Source organism: Atractosteus spatula, chromosome 8 (genome assembly GCF_055471065.1).
Source record: "Atractosteus spatula isolate fAtrSpa1 chromosome 8, fAtrSpa1.hap1, whole genome shotgun sequence".
In the NCBI taxonomy this organism is placed as follows: Eukaryota; Metazoa; Chordata; class Actinopteri; order Semionotiformes; family Lepisosteidae; genus Atractosteus; species Atractosteus spatula.
The window spans coordinates 35,359,989-35,384,889 of NC_142713.1; the positions used below are offsets into that span (position 1 = coordinate 35,359,989).

General features: G+C 36.8%; 1 protein-coding gene across 3 annotated transcripts in view; it reads left to right on the forward strand.

The window, feature by feature from the left end:
* LOC148829509 (glucoside xylosyltransferase 1-like) overlaps window positions 1–24,901 on the forward strand; it is a 37,106-nt gene that overhangs the window by 6,434 nt on the left and 5,771 nt on the right. Inside the window, exons 1-6 of one of the 3 annotated variants that reach the window (XM_088924360.1) lie at window positions 5,789–6,131; window positions 14,837–14,929; window positions 18,515–18,710; window positions 19,524–19,655; window positions 21,730–21,981; window positions 23,731–23,854. In XM_088924360.1, coding sequence (XP_088780486.1) covers window positions 5,914–6,131; window positions 14,837–14,929; window positions 18,515–18,710; window positions 19,524–19,655; window positions 21,730–21,981; window positions 23,731–23,854 — 1,015 coding nt within the window. In that variant the 5' untranslated portion in view covers window positions 5,789–5,913. Of the gene's footprint in view, window positions 1–5,786; window positions 6,132–14,836; window positions 14,930–18,514; window positions 18,711–19,523; window positions 19,656–21,729; window positions 21,982–23,730; window positions 23,855–24,901 lie in introns of those variants that run through there. The other 2 variants (XM_088924359.1, XM_088924358.1) reach the window with 2 other exon arrangements.

Below are 24,901 nucleotides of genomic sequence, written 5' to 3' on the forward strand. Positions count from 1 at the left end.
GTGACAGGTGGCACTGTCTTACAGATATGTATTGGTGTGAAACTATGAAATGTCCAAGAGAGCTGGTTATACTGCAGGACAGAAACTGGCCAGAACCCCCCTCCTCTTTCTTGTACACCAAGCCACTTTGAATGGACATGTATGAAGATTTCAGCTTGCAGTGCACCCCAGATAGCTGCCGGCTGTCCTTCTGGTGGCACACTAGAGATATGTATTAATACGCACGTGAAACATGATTACCTGGATGTAAATCATAACGGCCATTTCATTTTATTTCGAGCTCCAGACCTGTTTCAATCAAACCTGTTCACCTCGATCTGCTCGCTTCTTTACAGTGCTAAAACTGAGGGGGATCAATGCAGGGGGACACCGTCTTTCCCTTTTTAATATATATATATCCTCCTTTAAATAAACTCTTCCCCTGACATTTGTGTGACTAATGCTTGCTGAATATTTAAAAAAATCATCCAGCAGTCATCAGAATCTCTGTATCTCTAGAATGGGCAAAATGTGCATGTGCATTCTGGAACTGTTCTTGAGTGTCCGATTTTTTAAAATTTTAGAAATATGCTTTCTTTTAATTTATCTTACAGAATTATTTGTTATAAGACAAAGTCTACCAACGTTACAGAAGCAGATTTCTTTGCTTCTTTCAAAGATTAAGTACATGGGGCAAATATGTTCATACAGTATGCTTCTCTATGATGGTGATCACTGTATACAAATGGTCGGGATATGACGAAGAACTTAAGGTTTATGGAATAGATATCATATAAAGTAAATTCTAAAAGGATTTTAAGTATAACTTTCAATGGCTCCTTATAAAGCCTTTGTAGAGTTCCCCAAGGTTATCAATGTCTAAAGCCTTTAGAACATTTTCTATTTTAATGTGGTTTTTAACTAGTATACAATCATTATTCTGACATAGTATGTATGGCTGAAGTAAACTTATATATATATTGTATACAGTATATATAATCTATATCAGGCTAAAATAAACATTGTGCAAAACAAAACTAATGTTCCAGTCTATCCCTTAACAGTCAATATCAGGTTTTGTAGTTATTTTGGAAAAAGAAATAGGAGCAATTTAGAGATAGAAACAATGATAATTATAATTGTCATAGATGACAATTCACTTGATCACTACTATATTTATTCTAATAATGAAAAATCTAATTGAATACATTTATTTATGCTCATTCTTTCTCTTTCAAATACATTGGAACAGAGCACTGTGTATGTTTTTTAAGATATACTCTGTTTGAAAAACCAACCATTTTTTTACAGGGGATGAAAGAATACATTTAATCAACCTCAGTAATTTATTTTAGTCATCACGTTCCTATTCAGGCAACCTATTTAAATGTGCATTCAGACCATGTGATTGCTGTTGACATTTCTGCTTTCAAAATGTGATGAGCATTAATCATTTAGATAGTGTGAATGGAGGCTGTGAAGACCTACTTAGCATTTCAGTGTACTGTAAACAGCTAAATTAACACTTTATCAACTCCAAACAACACTTTGGGCAGGGGCACTAAAATCATGCAATTCGGGTACTAGCCTTAATTTCACACCAAAAGGATCCTGCAGTCAACACAGGATATTAAGGATTTACACTTCTAAAGACCTGACAAACACTCCCAATACTACATGTGATCATTGTTGTTGGATAAGGAGAAATGGGGGGGGGGGGGAAGAAACAAGAGAAAATACACCTTTGTGTATTTATATTGTTGCCAACTTTCATTACTTCTAATACCAATTTGGTTTCTCATCCTATCCCATTGTCTAATATATCAGACTTTTGTGTGGTGTACTAGGACTAAATTAATTGTGGCTCAGACCGCACACCTCAGAGTAATAAAATGCTATGTTAATGTATTTAACAATCTTCACCAGAAACTGCAACAACAGTTTTTTTTTTCCAGGAGCATTGTGTCCTACTTAAATATACCTCACAACACATAAATTAGCAGTATTCTGAGCAGACAGCATTATTATTAATTGAAAACTACAAATAGTATCGCTGTATCATAAAAATAAAAAAGAAGGCATCAAACATTTTCAAATGTGTTTTTCTAGAACCTGGTTTGAAATGTGATACTCCAGTGTGTTATTAGAAAAGGGTATTTTTTACCCTTTGACATTTGGTTGAACTATATCACATGAAAGAAATGGATTGTGTTTCTTCTAGAAACAAGCTTAGGTTTATTGTTCTCAAGTGAAACTGACAGAACGCTCCCCTGACAAACACACCCTCTGTTGTAAAAGTTCATTATGTTGCAATTACGATTATAAATATAAGATAAGATCACTTTATTAGCCATATACAATTTCTTGCATTAGGAATTCATTTTTTTTTCGCATACCCCAGCTTGCTGTCTATGAGACACAGACAGGGAGAGAAGCTTGGGATTAAAGTGCAGGGTCAGCCATTGTACAGCACCCCTGGAGCAGTTGGGGTTAAGGACCTTGCTCAGGGGCTGTATATGGAGTGGCACAGTGGTTAGCAGTACTGGGGCCCTGGGTTCAATTCCACTGGAAAATCGTTTGCCCAGCCTAATTCCAGACTGGGGTGCTATCTGTGTGGTTTTATGTTCTCTTCGTGTTCATGTGGGAACATGCTCTTCTGGAAGCTCGGATTTCTTTTCACAATCCAAAAACATACTGGCTTCTGGGAGAACTGACCCTGATGTAAGTATGTGTTTGTGTCTGTGTGTACCCTGTGATGGACTCGCATCTGTCCAGGGTGTACCCCGCCTTGCTCCTGTGACTTGCTGAGATAGGGTCCGGCTCCCCTGTGACCCCAAATTGGAAGAAGTGGTTAGAAAATAGATTGGTGGGTATGTATACTGTATATGAAAATCTGAATATTTCTACAACTTGTAAATAGATATTTCATACTGCATCTTTCTCACTTGAATATTAAGAGCAGGGGTGTAACCCTGGTGTCCTGGCCAAATTTCCCATTGGCCCTTACCAATCATGGCCTCCTAATAATCCCCATCTATGAACTGGCTTCATTACTCTGTTCTGCTCCCCAGTAATAGCTGGTGTGTGGTGAGTATACTTGTGCACTATGGCTGCTGTTGCATCATCCAGGTGGATGCTGCACATTGGCGGTGGTGGAGGGGAGTCCCCATTACCTGTAAAGCGCTTTGAGTGGAGTGTCCAGAAAAGCGTTATATAAGTGTAAGCAGTTATTAATTATTACTATTATTATTGAATATTAAACATTGTTCTGTATTACATCTAAATAACATAATAATACTTTGATGACTTTATATTGCCTTTCTAAATAGATTGTTATTGAATGTTAGCTGATGCTGTGTGGTACAATGCTTGTAGTAGCAACAGCAGTGGCAGTATTTTTAAAATATCTGTCTATTTGCCAGAAGCTGTAACACAAACTTTTGTTGCAAGGGTTTGGTTGCTTAAAGTGGGTGATCATGTGCATTGTGAACTTTAATTGCAATACATCTATTTGGTAACTATAAATCTACCGATCATAAAACTATTTTGGGACACAGCGCCATCTAGTAGCAAAGATGACACAGGCATTTTTGTATTTTGTTTTACTGTTCAGTGAAATTTGCCTCACAGTCATTGCACAGCTTCAGTCAGTGCAGCTCAGAACACAGAGGCAGCAGAGAGCTTGACAAATTTAATAGAGGGCTGGAGATCTTACATTCAAGCAGACATCCAAAGGGGCACAAAAAAAAAACTGACAAGGGCAATGGTTTTCTAAGAACGTAAACTATCTGGAACAAGTATTATTGACTTGAACAAGAATTTCTACTATACTGATTGGCAGTCTACAGTCTTCGGTGGAAATCCCCAAATCAAAGTCAGTTAACTTGCTGTGAAGTTTAAATCCCTGTGCCCTGGGTTTGCACCTCTATGTCAGGTTAATGCAACATTGTAATTACTAGGCTTAATAATTAGTAGTTTTATGGCTATAGTTTTTGTTTTTCTGTGTTACTAATTTATCATCATTCACTTTTTGGGGGCTGTAAAATGTACATCCTGTCTCACTAATAGGTAGGTCTATAACGGCTAGTAAAACTTTTGAGCTTCATTTTTTTTTTTGGTAAATAGAAATTTAAGGGTGGATATGACAGTTTTAGGTGTTGTAAAATGGAAGAGAAACCAGTGGCCCAGTTGGTTGAAATTCATTGCATAAAACACTTTTGAGGCATGCGATGAGATATTGAGCGTTGTCCAGTTCTGTGTACCACATTAAATGTTTCTGAGGGGGATCCTTACTTCAAAGTAATATAGGTAATAATAAAATAACTGTGTGAATTACTACATGTTCTGCCCATATACCATTGCAAATGTCAGTATAGTCCATCTTTCCTATTTTGTGTCTTACAAAAAAACACAAAAGTAGTATATTAGTTGATATCTATATATTTACCTTAACTGTAACCAAATTTCAGGTTTTATCTAACTGTAAGAGACAACAAAAACTGCAACTTCATAATATGATTTCAATCTCTATCATTTGTGATTTGCTGTCTCCTGGATGCTTAAACAATACTTATCTTGGACTTTTCACTGGACAAAGTGTATATAATGCCCAAAAGCTAAATCTCTTCAGATTGCTAAGGTAGATAGCAGTACACATTGGAACACCTCATCTGCACTTAAGATCCCAAATAATAACTTATCTCTGATTAAGATGGATTAAATTTATTTGATCTCTGACTAAGTTTAATTTAAATCTGCCTACTGTCTTTTGTAGTTTCCAGGAAGAGGGATCAGCACAGTCTACTCGCAGATGTGTGGAGATAGTGTATATCTTTGTTCTATGGTTTGAGTTGCTCTACATCTGTATGTCAATGTGGAACAAAGCAGGAAACAAGACTTCCTAGGGTGTTTCAACACAAGCCTTCTTTCTAAGGTGCAATGTTCTACAAAGCAAAATAGATTTTTAACAAAGCCATTCAATATTTGTTCTGTAAATGGGACAGTACACCTGATATAGTAATTTAAACACAAATAGTTTAAACGAGGTTTTCACACAGTTTACCAGTTTAAACACACATAGTATTCTAATGGATATAATTATTATAATTACATGCTCAAAGCAGAAATAAACAATATGTTTAAGCTGTTGAGCCTGCTTCAGGCCTGACATTGTATTTTCATCTAGTTTTCAATGTGGAATCAATCTCTGCCTGTTTCTTATAATATTAATTATTACATATTTAAAGTAGAACTCAATTCAACATGTCTACCAAGCGTTAAGTCAGAGCAAACACATTGTGTAATTTTAGATGCAGATGCTGAAACACTTCCCCATTTTTTAAGGGCATCCAGACAGGCATGGGCAGTGACAGGGGAACAACTGACCTTTACTATTCATCATAATTCAATTTTTTAAATAAATAGGTTGCTACATTTCTTTACTATCAAAAGTATAAAAAACCTTCATTAGATTTTAATTTGTTCAGCTTCCTCAATTGCAAGATCTCTGCAGAACTTATTTTATTTCAGATAAATGTTTTCCATACATACTGTATGAAAATAAATCTAATTTAAGTCATTCATTGTTTTTGGAAGTTTTTTTAAGTTATGTTGTCTTCCCTAAAATAATATTAATACATGCTTAAAGGAGTAAAAATGTGTCTGGTCTTTAGAAACATCTAGAATTCCCCTATAGATAAAGACAGAGCTACTTAACGTAGAGGATGCATTGTTGAACTAATTCTGAATGTCTGCTTTCTAGCTTCTTCCTCCCAGAAGCCAGTGCTGCCTACTAGCTTGACAGTCGTGGAGGAGGAGGTAGTAGTTTCTCTGGTGTCTGCGGTAACCATAGGCAGTTGTAAGGCTTGCTTCTGTCGCTCTTCTCATGTTGGGAATTTTAGTTTAGAAATTAACGTTTGTTTTTTTCCCATCGAAATGCGGCGATATCTGCGTGTGCTGCTTGTGTGCATAGTGTTTGCTTTCTGCTCTATTTTGTATGTGTTCAGTGTACTCGCCTCCTCACTGGAAGCACAAGTCGGAGAGACGGGGAGGAAACCGCAGCACAGAACTGCTTTTCTGCAGGGGGACAGCGGACACGGAGTCAGGAAAGGAGCGGGAAAAACAGGCCCGCAGAATCCGAGCTCGTACGACAGGTGAGGTGGTGCTGAAAAGGGAGGCTCTACATATTTATCTTGATAAAACAAGCCATGAAACAAAAGATGATTTAGAATTTAATTATTTATAAGGTTGTGTGGTGGTGGTGGTGGGGGGTCGGTCATCCAGTCATCCAGGTCATCAAAAAACTGATCAGAACATTGTATTTTTCAGAAGTTGTAGTGCATTTCTACATTACAGATGCATTGCGCTGATTTAGGGAAGATCGTGAATTAAGAGTTGTATGTTTTTCGTGCTGTTTAACGAACTTGCATTACCTTTTAAACCAGTTGTGAAACTTCATATGCAGTGCAGCCAGCAGGAGGCATCCTTAATGTTAAGGTGGTTTGACTCGAGTTAAATTGTCAGAGGAAACGTGAGACATTATCGCAAGCTTTCAATCCGAATAGAATAAAAGGTAAAGAACTGAATTCTGCAATACACTGTACATAGGGGAAGCCTTTTTTAACCATGGTAACTTGTATTTGCTGTCCGTTTCGTTTAATTTACCTCTGTTTTACTCCCAGAGGCTAAGAAGGGTTAAGTAGGGGGGCACCACCTGGTGTGAGTGAAATGATGTTAGAACTGTTTAGAAATGATCCCCACACATCTCTCTATAGAATCATACTTGGTAATAAACCTAAAATGAACAGACTTCAGATTGCTGTAATGTAAGATTTTCGTTGATGTTGGCATGTATAAAATATAAAACTTAAACAACACATACTGTAAGTTGATGCTCGACAGATCGTGCTTGAAACGTCTTGACCGCCTATCGTTTGTGTCCGTGGTGGCTCACGGGCTTCATGTGGTGGATACTGGGGATGTTACACATGGTCCTGTTTGTATAGGCTTGTTTGTAGGCTTCTGGATTTCTTATGCGATATCCTCCCTGACTGAGCGCCTGCCCGACCAGCTTGGGAATACTGTATTAAAAGTTAAATTGTCTTGATTAACTGGCAAATAAGTCACACCAGGCCAACTGGTGCAGCCTTTGAGCATCAAAGAATGCTGTTTACTGCAAGAGTGCCAAGTTAATTTGCAATGGCTAGCCAGATTAGATTTAAATGTACTTCAAGCAGACCATGCATATAATAAAGCATCAAAATGGCATAACTAGACATAACCATAACTTAGTATTTGCTTGTAGTACTTATTTTTTTAACATACATGTATACTGATGCAATTATCTGTCATTTTATATTCACTAGATGACAGAATATATAATATAAAGCATTTTTATTATTATTAACCATGATTATTTAAAATATCGTAGTGATATTGTACACTATATAAATCTCCCTTCTGTTGAAAAGAATTGATAAGATATTCTTCAATAATTGGTCAAAAATAACCAAATAACTATGCGCAACAACCTCTCCCCACACCAATGCTAGATTAGTACATTTTCCTAAATGAAACAAATTTTTAAGACCTGTTTTTTGCTGTGCGAAGCTTTTTTCTGCTAAACCGAAGACACCTTGTGATTTTTAGGATTGTGTTAGCCAAATGTGTTGCTGGTGGTTCAGGTGTTGCAAAAGCAAAGAAAACCAGGAAACCATTCCTCCTGATTGTAAAGTGTGAAGTGAGCAAAAGGATTGAAAGAGACAAGCACCTGAGAGACATTTGCACTGGCTTGAAAGTAGCTATGATGTACATATATGCAACAGTTCACAATTTTTATTTGTTTTGTATCTTGTTCACTACTGGACTAAATTCAATGGGCTAATTATCATAAAATTGGAGTCGTGAGTTTGAAAATTCTGTTACCTTAATGGTACTGTGATATTGGATGATTTGCAAGTAATGGGATTTTTTTCTTTATTTGAAATTTCACATTATGGACAGCTTTTGGGGAATAAATTACCTTTGAAAATTGAGATATCCATGTGTATCAGCTGGTTTTGCTGTAGGACTGAAATTAGGTTTATACATTATGGGATCAGTGATCAGCATCACCTCTAACCTCTGTTTGAGAGTCTAATAAAGCTAAGGCCGTGACCCAACAGTCACACTAAGCCCTAAGCCCTTCCTCCAGGACAGCACGTTTGTGACATAGAGCAGGAGTAGACTTAGGATGCAGCTTTTGGGTATTGGGATGCTCTCATATGACATCACTGGTTGGGAATCACAGTTAAAATGCTTCCTGTTGTTGTCGGTTTTGCGCTGCTCCTTTTTCAGTGGCAAAGTGCATGCTGGCAGAGAGTTTTTTGTTCTGTTCCATTCTGGGAAGTTTTACTAGCGCCATCTGAAAATCTAAATATACTGTATCATATGCTTATGCTGCACTTCCATCCATCCATTTTCTAATTCCTTCTATACAGGGGAGCCAGAGCCAATCCCAGCAAGCAACTGGAGTAAGGCAGGGTACACCCAGAGCTAGAGACGCCAGTCCAACACAGGGCAGATAGAGACATAAACACAGACACGCACTCACACCTAGGGCCAGTTTCCCACTAACCAGTATATTGTTGAGGAAACCCACGTGAACACAGGGAACACAAACCCCAAACAGCACCCCAAAATTAGAATTGAACCCAGGGCCCCAGTGCTGCGAGGCAGCAGTGCTAACCACCGTGCCACCCTATGTTGCACTTATTGGTCTATAATTACTTGGTTCGGTTATGTTCTTTTTATTGATATGTGCTGCTTATGTTGTTTTCCAATCAGTGGATTTGTATTAATTCACTGCTGGAAGAGGTTAACTAACAACCTATGAACAGCATGTCTTTATTTCTTTATGTACATTACCACCAGACCCTGGGAATGTGTAATGTAATACCTGTTTTTTCTAATACCCGTAATGTTCGTCTTTGTTAAAACTATTTAATATAGAATATTCTCCTTCCTCGTTCTTTAGACTAATGCCATTTACAAAAAATGGCATGAAAAATAATTAGTTTCTTTCTAATTAAATTTTGTCTTTCAGATATTACAGTACAGTATATTTTTTTAGGTATGTGGGATAAGAACTTAGCTTGTAACCTTTACTGAAAATTAGTGACATAAGGGACATTCAATATTTCTAATTTAGCATGCTAAAAATCTTTCCACAGATAAGTGCTTGTGCATATCAGCATATACCAAAAAAGTAATAGAGGACTGTCTTTATATTGCTTTGTTATTGCACTAAAATGGCATTGTTTTCATGCATGTATTAGTTTATCATTTATTATGAGATCATCCATTAGGTTTCCTTATTTCACAGGACAATCTAAATATCTACATTCCTCTGTTTTAAAGTAATTAGATGTGTAAAGCCTAGTATTATAAATACTGTAAGGCCTGTTACTTTGAACCCTCTTTCATGAACGAGATTTTAAGCATAATATGTACACAATTACTGAAAAGTCATTTTATATAATGCGGAGGGTGTTTTTTTTCTTTATTCTTTATGAAGGGCTGTTTTAAAATGGTCTTTAGCTTTAATTTTTAATTTTAGTCTATCATATTTAAGATCAGCATCTTAATCTAAATATTCCACCTACAGCCCAAGACAGGAAATCCTTGTTTTTGTTGCCTAAAATAGCCACCAGCTGACCTCAGTCAGGAGATTTCACCTCACTTGCTTTTTGATCTGACCAGCTGTAAACCTAGGCTAAGCCTGTTGTATTTCTTCTGCTTATGGCTGACCATTTCCCCTTATTATCTCAGCTGGACTCAACTAAGTCAGGGGTCTGCAGTAGCAATAAAGGTGGTTACATTATAGAGTCAGAAAGGAGGTTTAGACATTGTAAATGTCCTGAAAAAATACATCAGTGCAATGGGTGAGATTTCTATTTAAGAAAGTAACAAGACTGCTGTGCCATTATTTTTTATTTGTCAGCAGCTGATTTTAGTGTTTATACCGTTAAATGGCATAAAATAAAAATAGTCTATTGTTGTCCTTATGACCAATAATGTAGGACCAATACAAAGACCAGTCCTTGGTCATTTCATACCAGCTGAACCAGAAAATTGACATTTTACCTTATGTCAGATTTTTCTGGAACAATTTACTTCATAATCATCATAATAAAAACGTGCCACACACAAGTCCACTTACCTTTAAGCTAGTGACACTGGAAGCACAGCCTGATGCATTGTCCTCTGTATCTGACAAGTGACATTGTAAGTATACCATCTGGATGAAACTCTACTATTATACCTTTGAGCAAGATACTTCGCTCAGATTGATTCGGTAAATGTTTGTCCAGGTCATCATTGTAAATGTTCTAATTTCACCTTGTGAAATAAATTATAAGCGCTACTTTAGTACCACTACTTCAGGACCTGTAGAAAAACAATTTTGTTTTCTGTTGATCTCATCAACTTCTCTCCAAAAATGTCTATGGGTGATTTTTTGGTGTCTACCATGTGAGTGAACTCAGCTCCAAGAAGTATAAATTGTTTCAATGAACCTCGAGGGACTTGAAAACAAAATGTTTCACACATTTTGAAGCTGGTCCCTAGGTTTCTTTAAGCAGTGATAACTGTGTCTTTACTTTAAGAAGCACTGCCAAGCAAAGCAAACTAAAATTGAACACAGGTGAAGTCTAATTAGCTTGTTTTGTGATTTGGAAAGTAGTTACACCAGAGCTAATTTACAATTGTTATTACTAAGGGGTGTGTACACTTATACAACCCATTTTTTTAGTTTTCATTTGAAATTATTTTTCACAATGCTTGAGCAATTGTTTTTCACTTGAAGGTTGCGTGTTACAATGTTTAAATAAAGGGAAAATCTAAATTAATGTGTCTTGATTTAAGACTGTTAGGGCACAAAATGTATAACTTTGGTAAGGGTGTGTATACTGTCTGTAAGCACTGTACATAAATGGCTATTTTGGTATTTATATTGAAGATCTATGCCATGTAATGTAGGAAGTGTTAGATTAAAGACTTCAAGTGTAATTGGCAATTTGTGCTGTGCTCCCCTCTCCATTCAACTGGTCCAAGCTGGAGTGTGCATTGCCTTTAAAGAGTTTTGCATAAATCAGTGGCTGGGGGATAGATTTATATATTTATCATTCTCATTAAATATGATAAAAGCACACTTTTAAGAAATACAGGGTCAGCGTCTGGGAGATTATGGCTCTTGACCAAAGTAGAGGGAAAAAGAATATCTGGGAAGGGGCCCAACACTTCTGAGACCCAGAAATGTCATACAATTCCATTATATAATTTATGCTGCTACATGGAAAGCTGTTTGCATGTATGTTACGATGTTTGTCTGTCTTCTGTCCTATTTCAATTTGTACTGTATATGTTGTATGTATGTCTCATCTGTGTTCTTGCTGTACTGATAGCAAATTCTAGCAATTATTGTTGTGTGGCAATAAAGAATAATCTAATGTCAGAACAAGGAAGAAAAGTGTTGGAGAGATCACTGTAGTCATTGGATGTTTTTTTTTCTTAATTAGTAGTTGAGACTCTCTGAATTTAGAGAGTACCTTATAGGTACTAGGAAACAATCACAATGGCAATGTACCCACAAAGAATACAATGATTCTTTAATGATTCTTAAGGCACAAGAGAATAGATATATGAATGGATGTCATGACTTGTGCTAGTGTCCCAGTTCTTGGCCTACCATTGATGGGCTGTGACATCTTGCCAGGTTAAATATTTCTGGCTGTGAACACCCCAGACAGTGAGCAAAAGGGTGCTGATTTATTCCAGCATTCAACATACAGTCTGTCACTGTATCTTGTGGATGGGATCTCTCCCGGCTCCCAGATGTGCTGGTGGTTCTCTTTTGGAGAAGCCTGCACTGTCTACTGTTCCATTGTTCGTTCCTCAGAACGTCGAACTAACGCAGTCACTTCAATTCCTCTTCTACTCTTCAGATGACCTCTTCCTTCTTCAGTCTCTGGAAGGCTGGAATGGTTTAATTCTTCTCAGCTACTCCGTGTTTCTCTATTACATGAAACACATATGTGTCCCTTACATATAGAGACACCCTGGTGTGCTTAACTTGGGTTAACTCTTTGATTTGAATTAACCATATTGCCCCTAAGGGAATTTGTCTTGCCCATGAAGAGCTCATAACGTATAACATATGAGACAGTAATACAATACAGCATCAGTTAGTAAGTTAGTAAATTTCAAGCAAAGACTCAACCATTAAGACTAAGGAACTTTCAAGATAATTTAGGAATAAATTAATTTTTAAACACAGATCAGGAGGGGGGAACAAATTAATATTTTAAGTCTCTTAATATCCCTGTGAACTAAATGCACTCAATCCTCAAGAAATGGAAGGTGGATCACACCAATGCATTGATAAGGCCATGCCTCCGAACTGCTGCGCAAGGAGAAAACTGGTTAGGGATGTGAGGGCAGAGGTAACTTTGAAAGAGAACATTGAGAGTTCAGTGGCTAAGATGGTAGAAAATGGCCATGGTCAGTAATCCTCAGGCCACTCCACAAAGCCGGCTTGTGTGGTAGAATGCAAGCCAGTTTGAAATTTTACTTTTAGTTTGCAACAAAGCCTTTGATATTGTGATATTGCAAATATGTGGCAAAAGCTTCTGTAGGTCAGACGAAATTTCTGATGTAGTTGCACAGCCTTGCGTTGAGTGCAGGCCTGCACCGTTCCATATGCTGGCCTACAGGAAGATAATCCAGTTACTCCACAGTCGCCTTTTTCTCTCCTCTGCGATTGACACCAGTGTATAGTTCCAGGATCAGCCATTCCTCTCCCAGTGTGTCTCCGTGACAAATGCCTGTTGTGACTGCTAACAGTGACCACTAAAATATTTTTTTTCATAGTTAAAGGTAAGATGAGAAAAAAAGTAATATTTTAGTAGTTTGTCATTTACTCAGAATTCTTTTAATTTTCTTTCCCAGCCTAATTACACCCACTCCTCAGGCTGTGTAAAGATTCTGTTCTGCAAGTCTTTATGCAACCTGAATTTTATGTAAAATATTGGATAACTCAGTTAGAAAGGGATGTTCTGTTCAGATCGCTTCACTGCTCTGTACCATTAGTAATTAAACACAAAACACACAGTAAATAACATCATTTGGGTGCTCCCCTGACACAATTATTCAAAATTCTCAAAGAAAAAGCATTTTGTGAGATGCGATAATATGCAGCGGTTGCCCAATGTGTATGAAAAGAAAGCAAGACTGAGTATAAGATTGAGTCAATGCTGGTGGTGACCACTAACTCTATGCTATTCATCTATGGAAGGAACCTACCGCACTACTTGTATATCTGAAATGTTATATTTAAAGTCAAATTTGCACAAGTCTTGTCTTCTGTAACCTAAAAGAGTGGGTGTGCTGGTAATTTGCATAAAAACTGTGTTGGGTGTTCTGAGTAATTCTACAGAAGTATGAATTGGCCTTGCCCTTTTGTATACGTAGCACTAGGATTTAGGCCCAACCAAATTCATAGTTCTTGAGCAAATAAAACATTTAATGTCAGACTACAGGATCTGTTCACTGGATCATGTAATACAGAACAAAGAAAGACTGAACACAGCACTGTGTATATTTATAAAACTCCCCTTTTTGTTATTATTTGCTTAGCAGATGCCTTTATTAAGACAGCATACAGCATAGAATTCACAAGAAACAAGGTGCAATTGTGCAAGTATAGTATGGTACACATAAAAAATAAGTTAATAAATTGACAGTAACTTTACATGGAAGAGCAATGCAAGTGCTGATTAAACAGTATGAAGTGAAACCGTAGCCAGTGAAGGCAGGATAATGTTAGCTCTCTATTGGTATGTATGCCACTGTTGACAGTGAAAAAGTGTCATTTGTAAGTTATTGATTACACTTCCCATTACCACGTATCATTACTTCTTTTTTACAAGTATCTCTATTGCATTTTACACCAACAGATCTTTTAAACTATTGCAGAATAAGCAAATTGTTCATACAGTGTTCCAAGTCAGAGTAATTTATGGAAAGAAAGATAATTTCCCATCCCTTTCCCATGTCCCTCCCAAATCTTCCCTCAAAAAAGTAAAACTAAAGGCATGAGACGCAGACACAAAATACAGAGAGCAAAGCAAAGTACTAATGATATTAAGCCAAAAAAGGTGGAAGGCCAGTCCTATCAGGTTTCACCTGAATAACCAGCTGATAACAGATTGAGGTCTAGGGTCTGGAAGGGAAGCTCAAAGTCTCAAAGACTTAAAAAAGTTAACTGTATTTAATTATCTTAAATTTAAGAAAATTCATCATCCCTCTGATCCATTCAACAAATTTGGAAGGGACATTTTGCTTCCGGTTAAAGAAGACAAGGTGTCTTGCAAGGAGAGTTGCAAAATAACATGACCTCTTTTTGCCTCCTGAATTTTGATGTTATTGTTCCTACACGTTTTGCACGTATTGTACTACTTCTCAGAATTGACATTCCAAAGTGACCACATGATTACAAACTTGACTTTAACAAGATTGCTGTTTTTGTTTTTGGTTAAAAATTCTTATATTTGTTCGAATTATTAAGATTCTCCCCTTTAATTTTAGTCAGATCACTCTATTTGTAAAAACCTTTTTTTATGAAAGGTTTTTAGCATTGTAAAAAAATATTTTCACAGTTTGACAACTGCTTTGTGTATCTACTAAATCACAGAACTTATGTGAGTTTTTATTATTATTTGGAAAACGGTCTTATGGAGATATTTTTGATACTGAGATAAAATATCTGAAATAAGTGTGAGCGCTATTTTATGTGGAGCCTGTTTTTGTCTCGTTCTGTCAGGTGTAAGAGTTTGTCAGTGTCTTACTGGAATCCCTATTGGAGACCGCCCCCTGGTGTTTGTGGAATGAACTGCTTTATGGAATCGGCTTTTAGGTAGGCCTGGCTGACATAGTATATACGGTATAAGGTTTATTCTTCAAAAACGAAAATTGTCATTACATTTTTAGACTTGGTGATATAAATAAAATTTTGTATATAGTTTTATAACTGTAAATGATGTATAATAAATTGTTGTAGTAAAATTCCACTGGTGTATTTCTGCTTGGTCTACTACTGAATGTTCAATTCTGTTTTTACATAACTATAATGAAAAGTCTTTTTGATGTTGTAGTCTTTATAAATATTTCCCAGCTATTTTGTTTGCTTATAATTTGTAAGCGATAACAGTATGAAGGTATGAAAGCTTAAAGGAGACGAAGATGTTGTGGTTCAGTGTAGGTGGTTATGAAATCACTGTGAGCGTTTTACATTTATGTCCAGAGCATTTCATAAAGCATTTTGTTTAACAGTCACACGGTAATAAACATTATGAGTTTTTGAGTAACCCAGTGAAGTTAGTTTGGGGAAAAAATGTTAATCTCCAATTTGTATCAAGTTTGTGGAGACAAATTACTGCACAGAAATGGAAAATCCACATGAAATCTTTGAAGATTGTGTATAATATCACTTAGTTAATGTAGCAGTTGTATTTTTTTCACTTTGAATTGCCAGTTATTTTCTGTATGCACCTAATTTGGAATTTGGTAGTTACATGTTTGTCACATCTGGGCCTGTGCCCCCTGCAACATGGAGGAGACAGGGAGAGGTACAGCGGTGCCTCTCTGATCAACAACACGGGGAGCTGGCAAGTACCTGGGAAGCCTCTGAGAGTAGCTGTATCTCTGCAAGCCCAGAGAGCTCTGGCCAGCTCATCCCAGCCCTGCAATCCACGGTGCTCTGCCAGCTGTGTGCCGCCCCTGGGGGAGTTGAGGTCACAGCCAAGGCTTGAACCTACAATCTCGGCTTCTTGCAGCTCAACCAGCTCTTGAGCGAGAGCCTTGGTTGGTTTAGCCACTCCAGTGCCAAGTCGTTGTTTTTATCAAGTATTGAACACCTAAAACTTACCGAACAGCTCATTCTCTTCAGAGGTGACTGTTTACTGTGTATACTCTCAGAGGAGTTGGTGGCTTGTAAGCTGCAAAATGCAATATTTTTAACAAGAAAGAAAAATGTGCGTGAACATTGTTTTGGAAAAGCAGATGTCCTGTAAAGCAATAAATCTTCTTTGTAAAATGTGTTTACAGTTGTAAATTCCATACAGAGCATTTTGTGCATGGTTGCATATACACAGGGGACTTTGCCTCTTGCTCTGGACTCTGCCCATCTAACTCATTAGGTGCAAGTTGATATTTGGTCTGAGGATCTCATTTAAAAGTATTTTAAAGCCAGTCTCCCACACTCTTTCTGTAAAATAATTGTTCTTCCCTATGGTTTGTACTTGTGTTCCCTGGTCTTGTTTCACTGTTGATTCTATTAATAGTATTATTAACCATTAGGCTGACTTTGCCAAAGGCTTTGAAGATGATTGAATTGGGTCCTCTTGAGGACCACACTATGTTCAGTTCCTTCAGCTTGTCAGTGTAGGACATTCCTTTAAGTGTGGGAATGTATTTGGTTTCTACATGTTTTTGTAGTGTGACTGTGAATTGTAAACAGTGTGCTAGATATGATTATTCTAGTCCTGAATATTAGTGGCATCTCTGTTTCACGGTTTCCCATTTTGTATCTGTTGCCCGTTTTTGCTTTGTTGTTGTAATACTATGCAGACATTTCAAATTTCAATTACCGTTTCTAAAGTGTTTGATCAGTTTTTACTGTCTGTGTAATCTCTAAACTTCACTAGTTTAGTAACTGTAAGAGAATGTGCACAATTGATATAAATTTGGAAGATTTATGATCCTAATGTAGATCCCTGTGGTACTCCACTAACATTCAGTAATGTTCAAATGGACAATTCATACCTTATCTGTGCTGTTTTCTGTCCATTAGCCAATTCTAAAACTAAATATTTGCCTTACATTGAATGCCTACCATTTGCAATTTGAGAGTTAATGTTTTATAAGGAGCTTTATAGCCTTCTGAAAATCTGAACACACCCACTCTCCAGGTTACATAAGGGTTCATTTCCTCAAGTTTTAATGTAACTCAAATCTTATATAAGTCGGTGACCTTTTCTTAGCTGTCACTTGAATATATAGAGAGAATTCCAGTTCATAATATTACAGCAATTGTCTGTTATTTACCCTAGCTGTGTCTGAGTGAAGTGATGAAATAGGGACAGGAGAGCAAAATTACAGGCTCACTCGGGGTTTGTTGTCCTTAAATGGTTAACAGGTTTGTGTGCTAATCACAGAGGTGTGTAGAGCACAAGAGACAGATCATTGTAGAAGCTACTGTAGCAATTAATGAAATAGAGAAAAGAAGCTTCTGCCATTTAGGCGGGGACAACTGAAATAAAGATGAGTGAAAGAACATTTTAAAACCTTATGATGAGAATAATTGAACACCAAATGTAGCATGCACTTAAAAATATACATTACAGTAAACAAATGAGAATGACCTTTTAATAAATTAATATAAACTGCATTTTTTTAATTTAAGTTTAAAGACTTACACTTAAATTTAAAGAATTAAATAAATCAATTGGATGCTTCCCTGACATGATTGCAATCCAGATTACTCATTTTTCCATGAAAAACATTAGGTAGAATGCAGTAGTTACCAGACACGCATGAAAGCACAGCAAAACTGAAGAGTAAAACAGAGACCTGGTGAAAACCACGTTACACTTATTTTTGCAGTATACATCTGCGGAAGGAGCTTGCTCTCTACTTACTCTTATCTTAACATGAAAATTTTATTATGGAACCCACAACAGATTTTTAAATCAAATTTGTGTAAATAGAGTTTTCCACAACCCAGGAAGAAGATGTAAATCATTCTTTGTATCTATTATGGCTGTTTGTTGTTCAGGGCATATTTTTTCTAAAGGTTTTGTTTTAAATTACAAGGTCACAAAATACTTCAAAGTGGCCTTATGTTTATAATGGTGTCTAGAGATCGTATCACCCCTCACAAGACTCGTAGTCATTGATGCAAGCCTAATTTGTGCAGCCACTTGAGACATGCCCTTGTTCTTTACTGGACCTCCCCTAGACAGAACAGAGCATGCATCTTCCATTTCCTGCACAATAGCTGGATAGAAACGTTAATGAACTTGTGAGGCCCAAATTGACTGCAACTGAAAAGATTATAGATCTTAGACGTAAAACAGAAATGTGGTATTACAAAAACGAAATAACTTTTAGAACACAGTGCTTTAGATTTTTCTTGAAGATATATCAGTTTATATACCAAATGTTGCTTGAACTATTTACTCATTGCTTAACTACTGTACCTGTTATTCTGTTGCAAAGAGTTAGAATTCTGTTTCACTACTCATGTTTTATCATAGGTTCACTTGAGCTATTTAAAGTATTACTCCTTTTTTTCAGTTTTGTTTTAGTGTATTATTCTTCCTTGCTGTAAAGCAAGAAGCGCCTTGTTTGGAGGAGCATGGTTAGTTATTAGTCTAGGTGTTTGAATATTGATTAATTTGACTTAATTATGTTAGAAGTAATTATATATTTATCATCACAGATACATGAATAAAGAGCCAGGCGACTCTGAAGTGTCCAAGAATTCTCCCAAACCAATGCATCTTGCAGTGGTGGCCTGTGGACAGAGGCTAGAAGAGACTGTTACAATGCTGAAGTCTGCTGTCATTTTCAGCTTAAAACCTCTGCAGTTTCACATCTTTGCAGAAGATCAGCTTCATGGGAATTTTAAAGAAGTGGTAAGAAAGACGATTTTTCTTTTGGCTCCTACACTGGTTGAATTAGTTTTCTCGGTTTGTTTTCAGAAGATTTACTTCTCTCAGTAAGCCATTTCAGTCTGCTCCTAACAGAATGTGATACAAATCCAAACGTTTCACAAAATGTAGTTTGATGACATCTAAAGTTTTTTTTTTTATTCTACACATTATATAACTGAAAGCTTGGAGTTTATTGTGTGACATTGCATTACGTTGTGGTGTTAAATGGAAAGTTTCTCCAGTCTCTATATTATTCACTGCCTTTGGTGATCTCAGCTCAATTTAAGCAAATTGGTCTGTGCGAGAAAATGACACTTAATTAAATAAATTGGATAACATATTATAACTGATTGAATAAATATTGATTGAACCAGAATAAAGTGGTCTGCTAAAACAATATAAGTTAATGGCCAGAGGCATTGTTAGTTTGTGTAACAAAACAATACTTTAAAGATGGATTCTTTTTCTACAAAAAAACTTTCAGTGATATTAAAAGAAAGTAGTTAAAATGGCATGAACAGTTAATGGTAGTGCTACTGAGGTTTTTCGAGTTTTGGAATATGTTAATATCATTTTTAATCCTCATGAGAAACATCATACTTAACCTGTTGTAAATAAAATGACAAAGCAATTAAAATGTGTTTCTTTCCCCAAATGTATAGTAAGAAACAATATGAAAGTTAAGTTTAATTTCTGTTCATTTTTTTATTCACTAGTATAAAGGTTGAAATATTTTTCAGACTTAAAGGAGCACATGATTCATTTTATTATTTTTAATTTCTTACTTTGATACAGCTGGAGTCATGGCCACAGCAGTTTCGTCTGAAGTTTAACTACACGGTTTACTCCATCACATTTCCCAGTGAGAACGCAGCCGAGTGGAAGAAACTGTTCAAGCCCTGTGCTTCACAGAGGCTCTTTCTGCCTGTAAGTTTGCAGTAAGCACACTTTCGGACATACAAGTTTCATTTGGCAGTTGAACAAAATGCAAAGCAGAGTGAGCAAAAACTGTTGCAAAAAAATGTATTTTCTTAGAAAGTAACCAGCAGCCATATTATCCTGCAGCTCACAACTGACAACCCACTGAAGCTAAGCAAGTGTGAGCCTGGTCAGTACCTGGGTGGGAGACCTCCTGGGAAAAACTAAGGTTGCTACTGTAAGTGGTGTTAGTGGGGCCAGCAGGGGGCGCTCACCTTGCAGTCTGTGTGGGTCCTAATGCTCCAGTATAGTGATGGGGACACTATATTGTAAAAAAAAAAGGCGCCGTCCTTCGTATGAGACATAAAATCGAGGTCCTGACTCTCTGTGGTCATTAAAAATCCCAGGGTGGTTCTCAAAAAGAGTAGGGGTGTTACCCTGGTGTCTAGGCCAAATTTCCGATTGGCCCTTACCAATCATGGCCTCCTAATAATCCCCATCTCTGAATTGGCTTCATCACTCTGCTCTCCTCCCCACTGATAGCTGGTGTGTGGTCAGTGTACAGGTCACAATGGCTGCCGTTGCATCATCTAGATTGCTGCACATTGGTCGTGGTGGAGGGGATCCCCATTACCTGTCAAGCGCTTTGAGTGAATTGTCTAGAAAAGTGCTATATAAGTGTAAGGAATTATTATTATTATTTATTAGAAAGTACATAGGAATGATTGAGAATTAAAGGGTGATACATTCAGCTGCAAATAGAACCTTGATTACAATAAAAAGGCATTTTGAGTATTTGTAAGGGGCCTTATAATTAATTTGTTTAATTTGTTTGTCTCCTGTGACGGTGAAGTTTGTTTGGAGGATTTTCACCTTTTCACATAACACACCTCACACTACTTACTGAAGTGGACTTACTCTTATAAATCAGTCCATCATGGTCCTTTTTGTTTAGCTGGTCATGCTCTGTTCCCGTCTTCCTTTTTACGCTAAAAACCACCTAGGTTGCTACACGCTCAAAAGTCACACGGACGTCTCGTTCAGACGGCTGTGCTCCCTCTCATCCTGCTGTCTATAACATCTGTGAATAACCAGTCCCCTCTGGGAATTGTACTGGAACCTATTCACTTTCTGGGATACACGCTGCAACATATGCGAGGGCCTAACTTCTCTGAGTCAGCTAGGATCACTCAGGGAAACAGTAGGGAAACAGGCTGTACACAGCTGACACCAATCCCCTGATTTCCTCTTGCATACTGTATGTGCTCTCCTGCACACACCATTGACACATGGGTGAAGGAGGTTTAGGCTTGTGACTGACAATTTCAGTGCAATGACTGATAAAGATCATTGGTGTCTTGTGAATATCTTTGATTTGTTCTGTGTATAGTTGATTACTTTAAAATATAGTTTATAGTCAAATCTAAAGTCTAACAAATGAACCTCTAGCTGTGCTGACCTGCTGTTTTAATCTGTGTACCTTCTTATCCTTGGCAGAAGCACAGCTGTGTTTACAAGTGACTACATAGCCTCGTAACAGGCAGACAAAATTCTTTCCCTGTAATTACTGTAATTCTAGATCAGAAATTATAGAGTTCATGCATACTTTATTTGAAGGATCTCCGAATATTACTTTTCCTTTTATTAGTGGTGTTCAGTCAATTTTGCACCAACACAGGTAAGTCTTGGCAGTAGTCTGAATTTGATGCCTGAGGTATAGCTCGCATCATCCACTCTAAAGAGAGGTTAATACTGTTTTTTCTTTATTGCCTTTTGTGCTATGCCTTTAATGTTCTCTGTTGTTTCTGCTTAGATTATTTGCAGTGCAAATCATTACAACAGAACTAGCTTCTGAAATGAGTTTTTATGCTGAACATGAAGCAATGCAGTGGAGAAGCCAATTTTTGCTGCTGCATTAACCTGCTTTTTTGTCATAATTGAAGGAAGCTCCTAATTGGAATCAAATGTTAAAATGATCTTTTTGGCAGGAAATGCTACAACAATCCTGCGTAATGTTGCTGGATTTACATAATGTTTTCAATGATGCAGCACTGATTACCTCTTGTGTTTAAATGTTTTTCAGATAATCCTTAAGGACGTGGACTCTTTGCTGTATGTTGACACAGACATTTTATTCCTACAGCCGGTAGATGAGATTTGGTCTTTTCTCAGTGAATTTAACTCTACTCAGATTGCTGCCATGGCTTCAGAGCACGAAGAGCCTCGTATTGGATGGTATAACCGGTTTGCCAGGCATCCATTTTATGGAAAGACTGGCGTGAACTCCGGTGTAATGCTAATGAATATGACTAGGATTCGACAAAAACATTTTAAGGTACTTTCCATTTTGTTTGAAGTCAGATTCTCTGCCACACAGGTTTACGGAGGTTTTAAAGTATTTAGAAACAAGTATAAGTTTACGTAATTAAAAGTTTATTTACAATCAGCATTTTTGACACTGGCAGTATGTCATTTTTGCGAAGTGCATACTTGTATAAGAAATGGAATGCAGCATTTTCTCTTTGAGTTTTACCAGATCACTGCAGGTCAATGCCAGATTATTGTAGTATTGGATTATTTGCTAACCCATTTTCCCCTTTTAATACAGAACAGATTATTTTTTTATACCAAACCATCAAAATCCTGCTTTCCTATTTCTTATTTATATTTTATATATTTATATTTTTAAATAAGAGTATATTTTTTCTTATGTAACTGTACTACAGGAATCCCTCAAATAACGCTTGTCTCCTTATCATGTTTTTGTATTGGTTAATTTGGTGTGGTTGGTAATATGGTTTATTTGGGATCATTTTTCACTTAAAGCAGCCCTTCGCACAGATTGATGGCAAATCTGGTGGCTGATTACTTCACTGAGTGGTATAAATTGTGGGAATAAGCAAGAGCGGATGAACACATGAAGTACTCTTATCCGTTTCATTATCATCGACATTATCCATCTGTCCATCCATCCATTTCAGGAAGCAATGGGCACAAGGCAGAAAACACCCTGGATGGGGCGACAGTCCATTGCAGGGCACACACAGACACAAACATGAACACATTCACACCACGGTCAATTTTTCCAGAAGCCAATTAATCCATCTGGATAGTGGGAGAAAATAGACCACCTGAAGGAAAATTACACAAACGTGGAGAACATGCAACATAGATAACACCCCAGGTCTGGAATTGAACCCAGGGCCCCAGCACAGTGAGGCAGTAATACTGAACACTGTACCACCTTCTTCACTGTGTGAACATTACCATGAGTGGAACGCATGTGCAAATTGATACCAGTGCTCTGCAAATGGAAAACAAAACCTTCATTTTAGCTTTGCTTTATTTAAGCCAGCCTTTTCAGAAGCAAATGTAACTTATTGCTTTATTTGAGGAATTACTGTGTTTGCTGAAAGATAAGGAGAAAGTGTTAATTTTCATGAAAAGCTTACAATATAATGGCTTTTTAGTTAAATTATTTCTCAAAAGAAGAAAGAAAAGAGAAAAGAAAAGCTTTTGAATTGCCATCCTATTGCTCATTCTGAGTCCTTGTTATTCCATTACTGGCCAGTAGATGTCACAGTTGTCATTCTGCTGAAAGAGCTGTTCAGCTTAATTGTGAAACCTTTAATACTGAGAAAGGTTTCTAGTAGCTTGTTACTTTCTTTAATGCTTACCTCCTATTTGAAAGTAAATATTTTATGTGTGATTAGTAATTAACAATAGCTCTTATATTATGGTTATTGACAAGTTATTCTTTTATCTGTACCTTTATTTATGATTAAGGGTATTTAGGATATTAAGGGTGTATTTTACAAATGTTACTTTGGTCAAGGTTCAGGTCTGTCACCAAGTGTAAATTGTCAGATTAGGTCTCCTATAGCTTTTACACTTGGGACTTTGTAGTTCTGTATTTAGGAATGTGTGCTTTTATGTTGTTTATGTAGGTTTTGAAAAGATGGCTTTTTAAATCACAGGTAAATTAGAAAACTTTAATAATATTTATTAATTTGCTTGCAAGTATCACAAATGATAAATTTGAGGTGTAAAAATCAAAGGTATCCCTTCTCTGGCCATTTCACAGAATGATATGACTACTGTTCATCTTCATTGGGATGAGCTGTTAATGCCACTACTTCGAAAGTACAAGCTGAACATAACCTGGGGAGACCAAGACTTGTTAAACATCATCTTTCACCACAACCCAGGTAAACTTTGTACATTATTCATTTGTTGACTTTTACAAGAATACATTATAGCAGGCAGTGTCATAGAAATTGAAGAATGCAGATTCTTAAATTATCATAAATATCTATGTACTGAGCTAAACCATGGACTTTACCTTTAGTGGTGGACAAATTCTAAATTGCAGGTCAGTCTGCATAAGTGTTTTTGTTAAAAGAAAAGCAAATTAGTTTAACACCCTAGAACTGGACGTACAGCACACTTTTGGAAATATGAACCTTCTTTTCTAGCTAATCACAAAGAATATAACCAGTGTTATACATTAAAATGTTAAATTAATTTAATTGGCTACAACATGTATTATTTGTCCTGTGGTTATTGTTCCTAGGGCAAGAGGGTAAGGGCCACCTTGAAAACATTGAGCCAAACATTGACACTGATTTTAAAGCCTTTGTTGTATTAAACAAAGCCTATGCCATGCAGCTGGAAGTTTGTTTGCTCTGCAAAACAGCTGTGTGTTTCTACTTTGTTGTTTATATATTTATATAACTATTAGCTGCAGTCCCATTAAATATGTTATATTCTCAGAATGTCCTTTCAGTATGTTCTTTCGCCACCGAGACGTGTCAGGTCCAGCATAAGTTATTTATGGCTGTGACAATGACAAGGGAATATAAAATTCAGAACCATATTTTCATATTGGGAAATACTAATTTTTGTGTCACAGTAAAGTAGAACCCTGGTGATTACAGAGGACCCTCTTTGGTTTTGAATGTGTGCGTGAGTGAGGTGTCAGTGTGAGTACAAATCCACATTGGGTGATCTTGCATTAGAATGACTGACAAGAGTGATAGCAGTTTAATGAACATCTCTACAAACCACAAATTTCAGAGCAGAATTATTTTGTTTAGTGCTGTTAAACCTGGCAATGGCTAAGGGCTGCAAATATAAGCGGACTTTCAAAATTGGTACTAGCACACCTCCAGTGTAAGTGAAATGGATCAGGTTAACCTGTTTCAAAAGTAGGAACATTTTTTAATCCTTGTCACTAGCATTGTATTGATACTTCT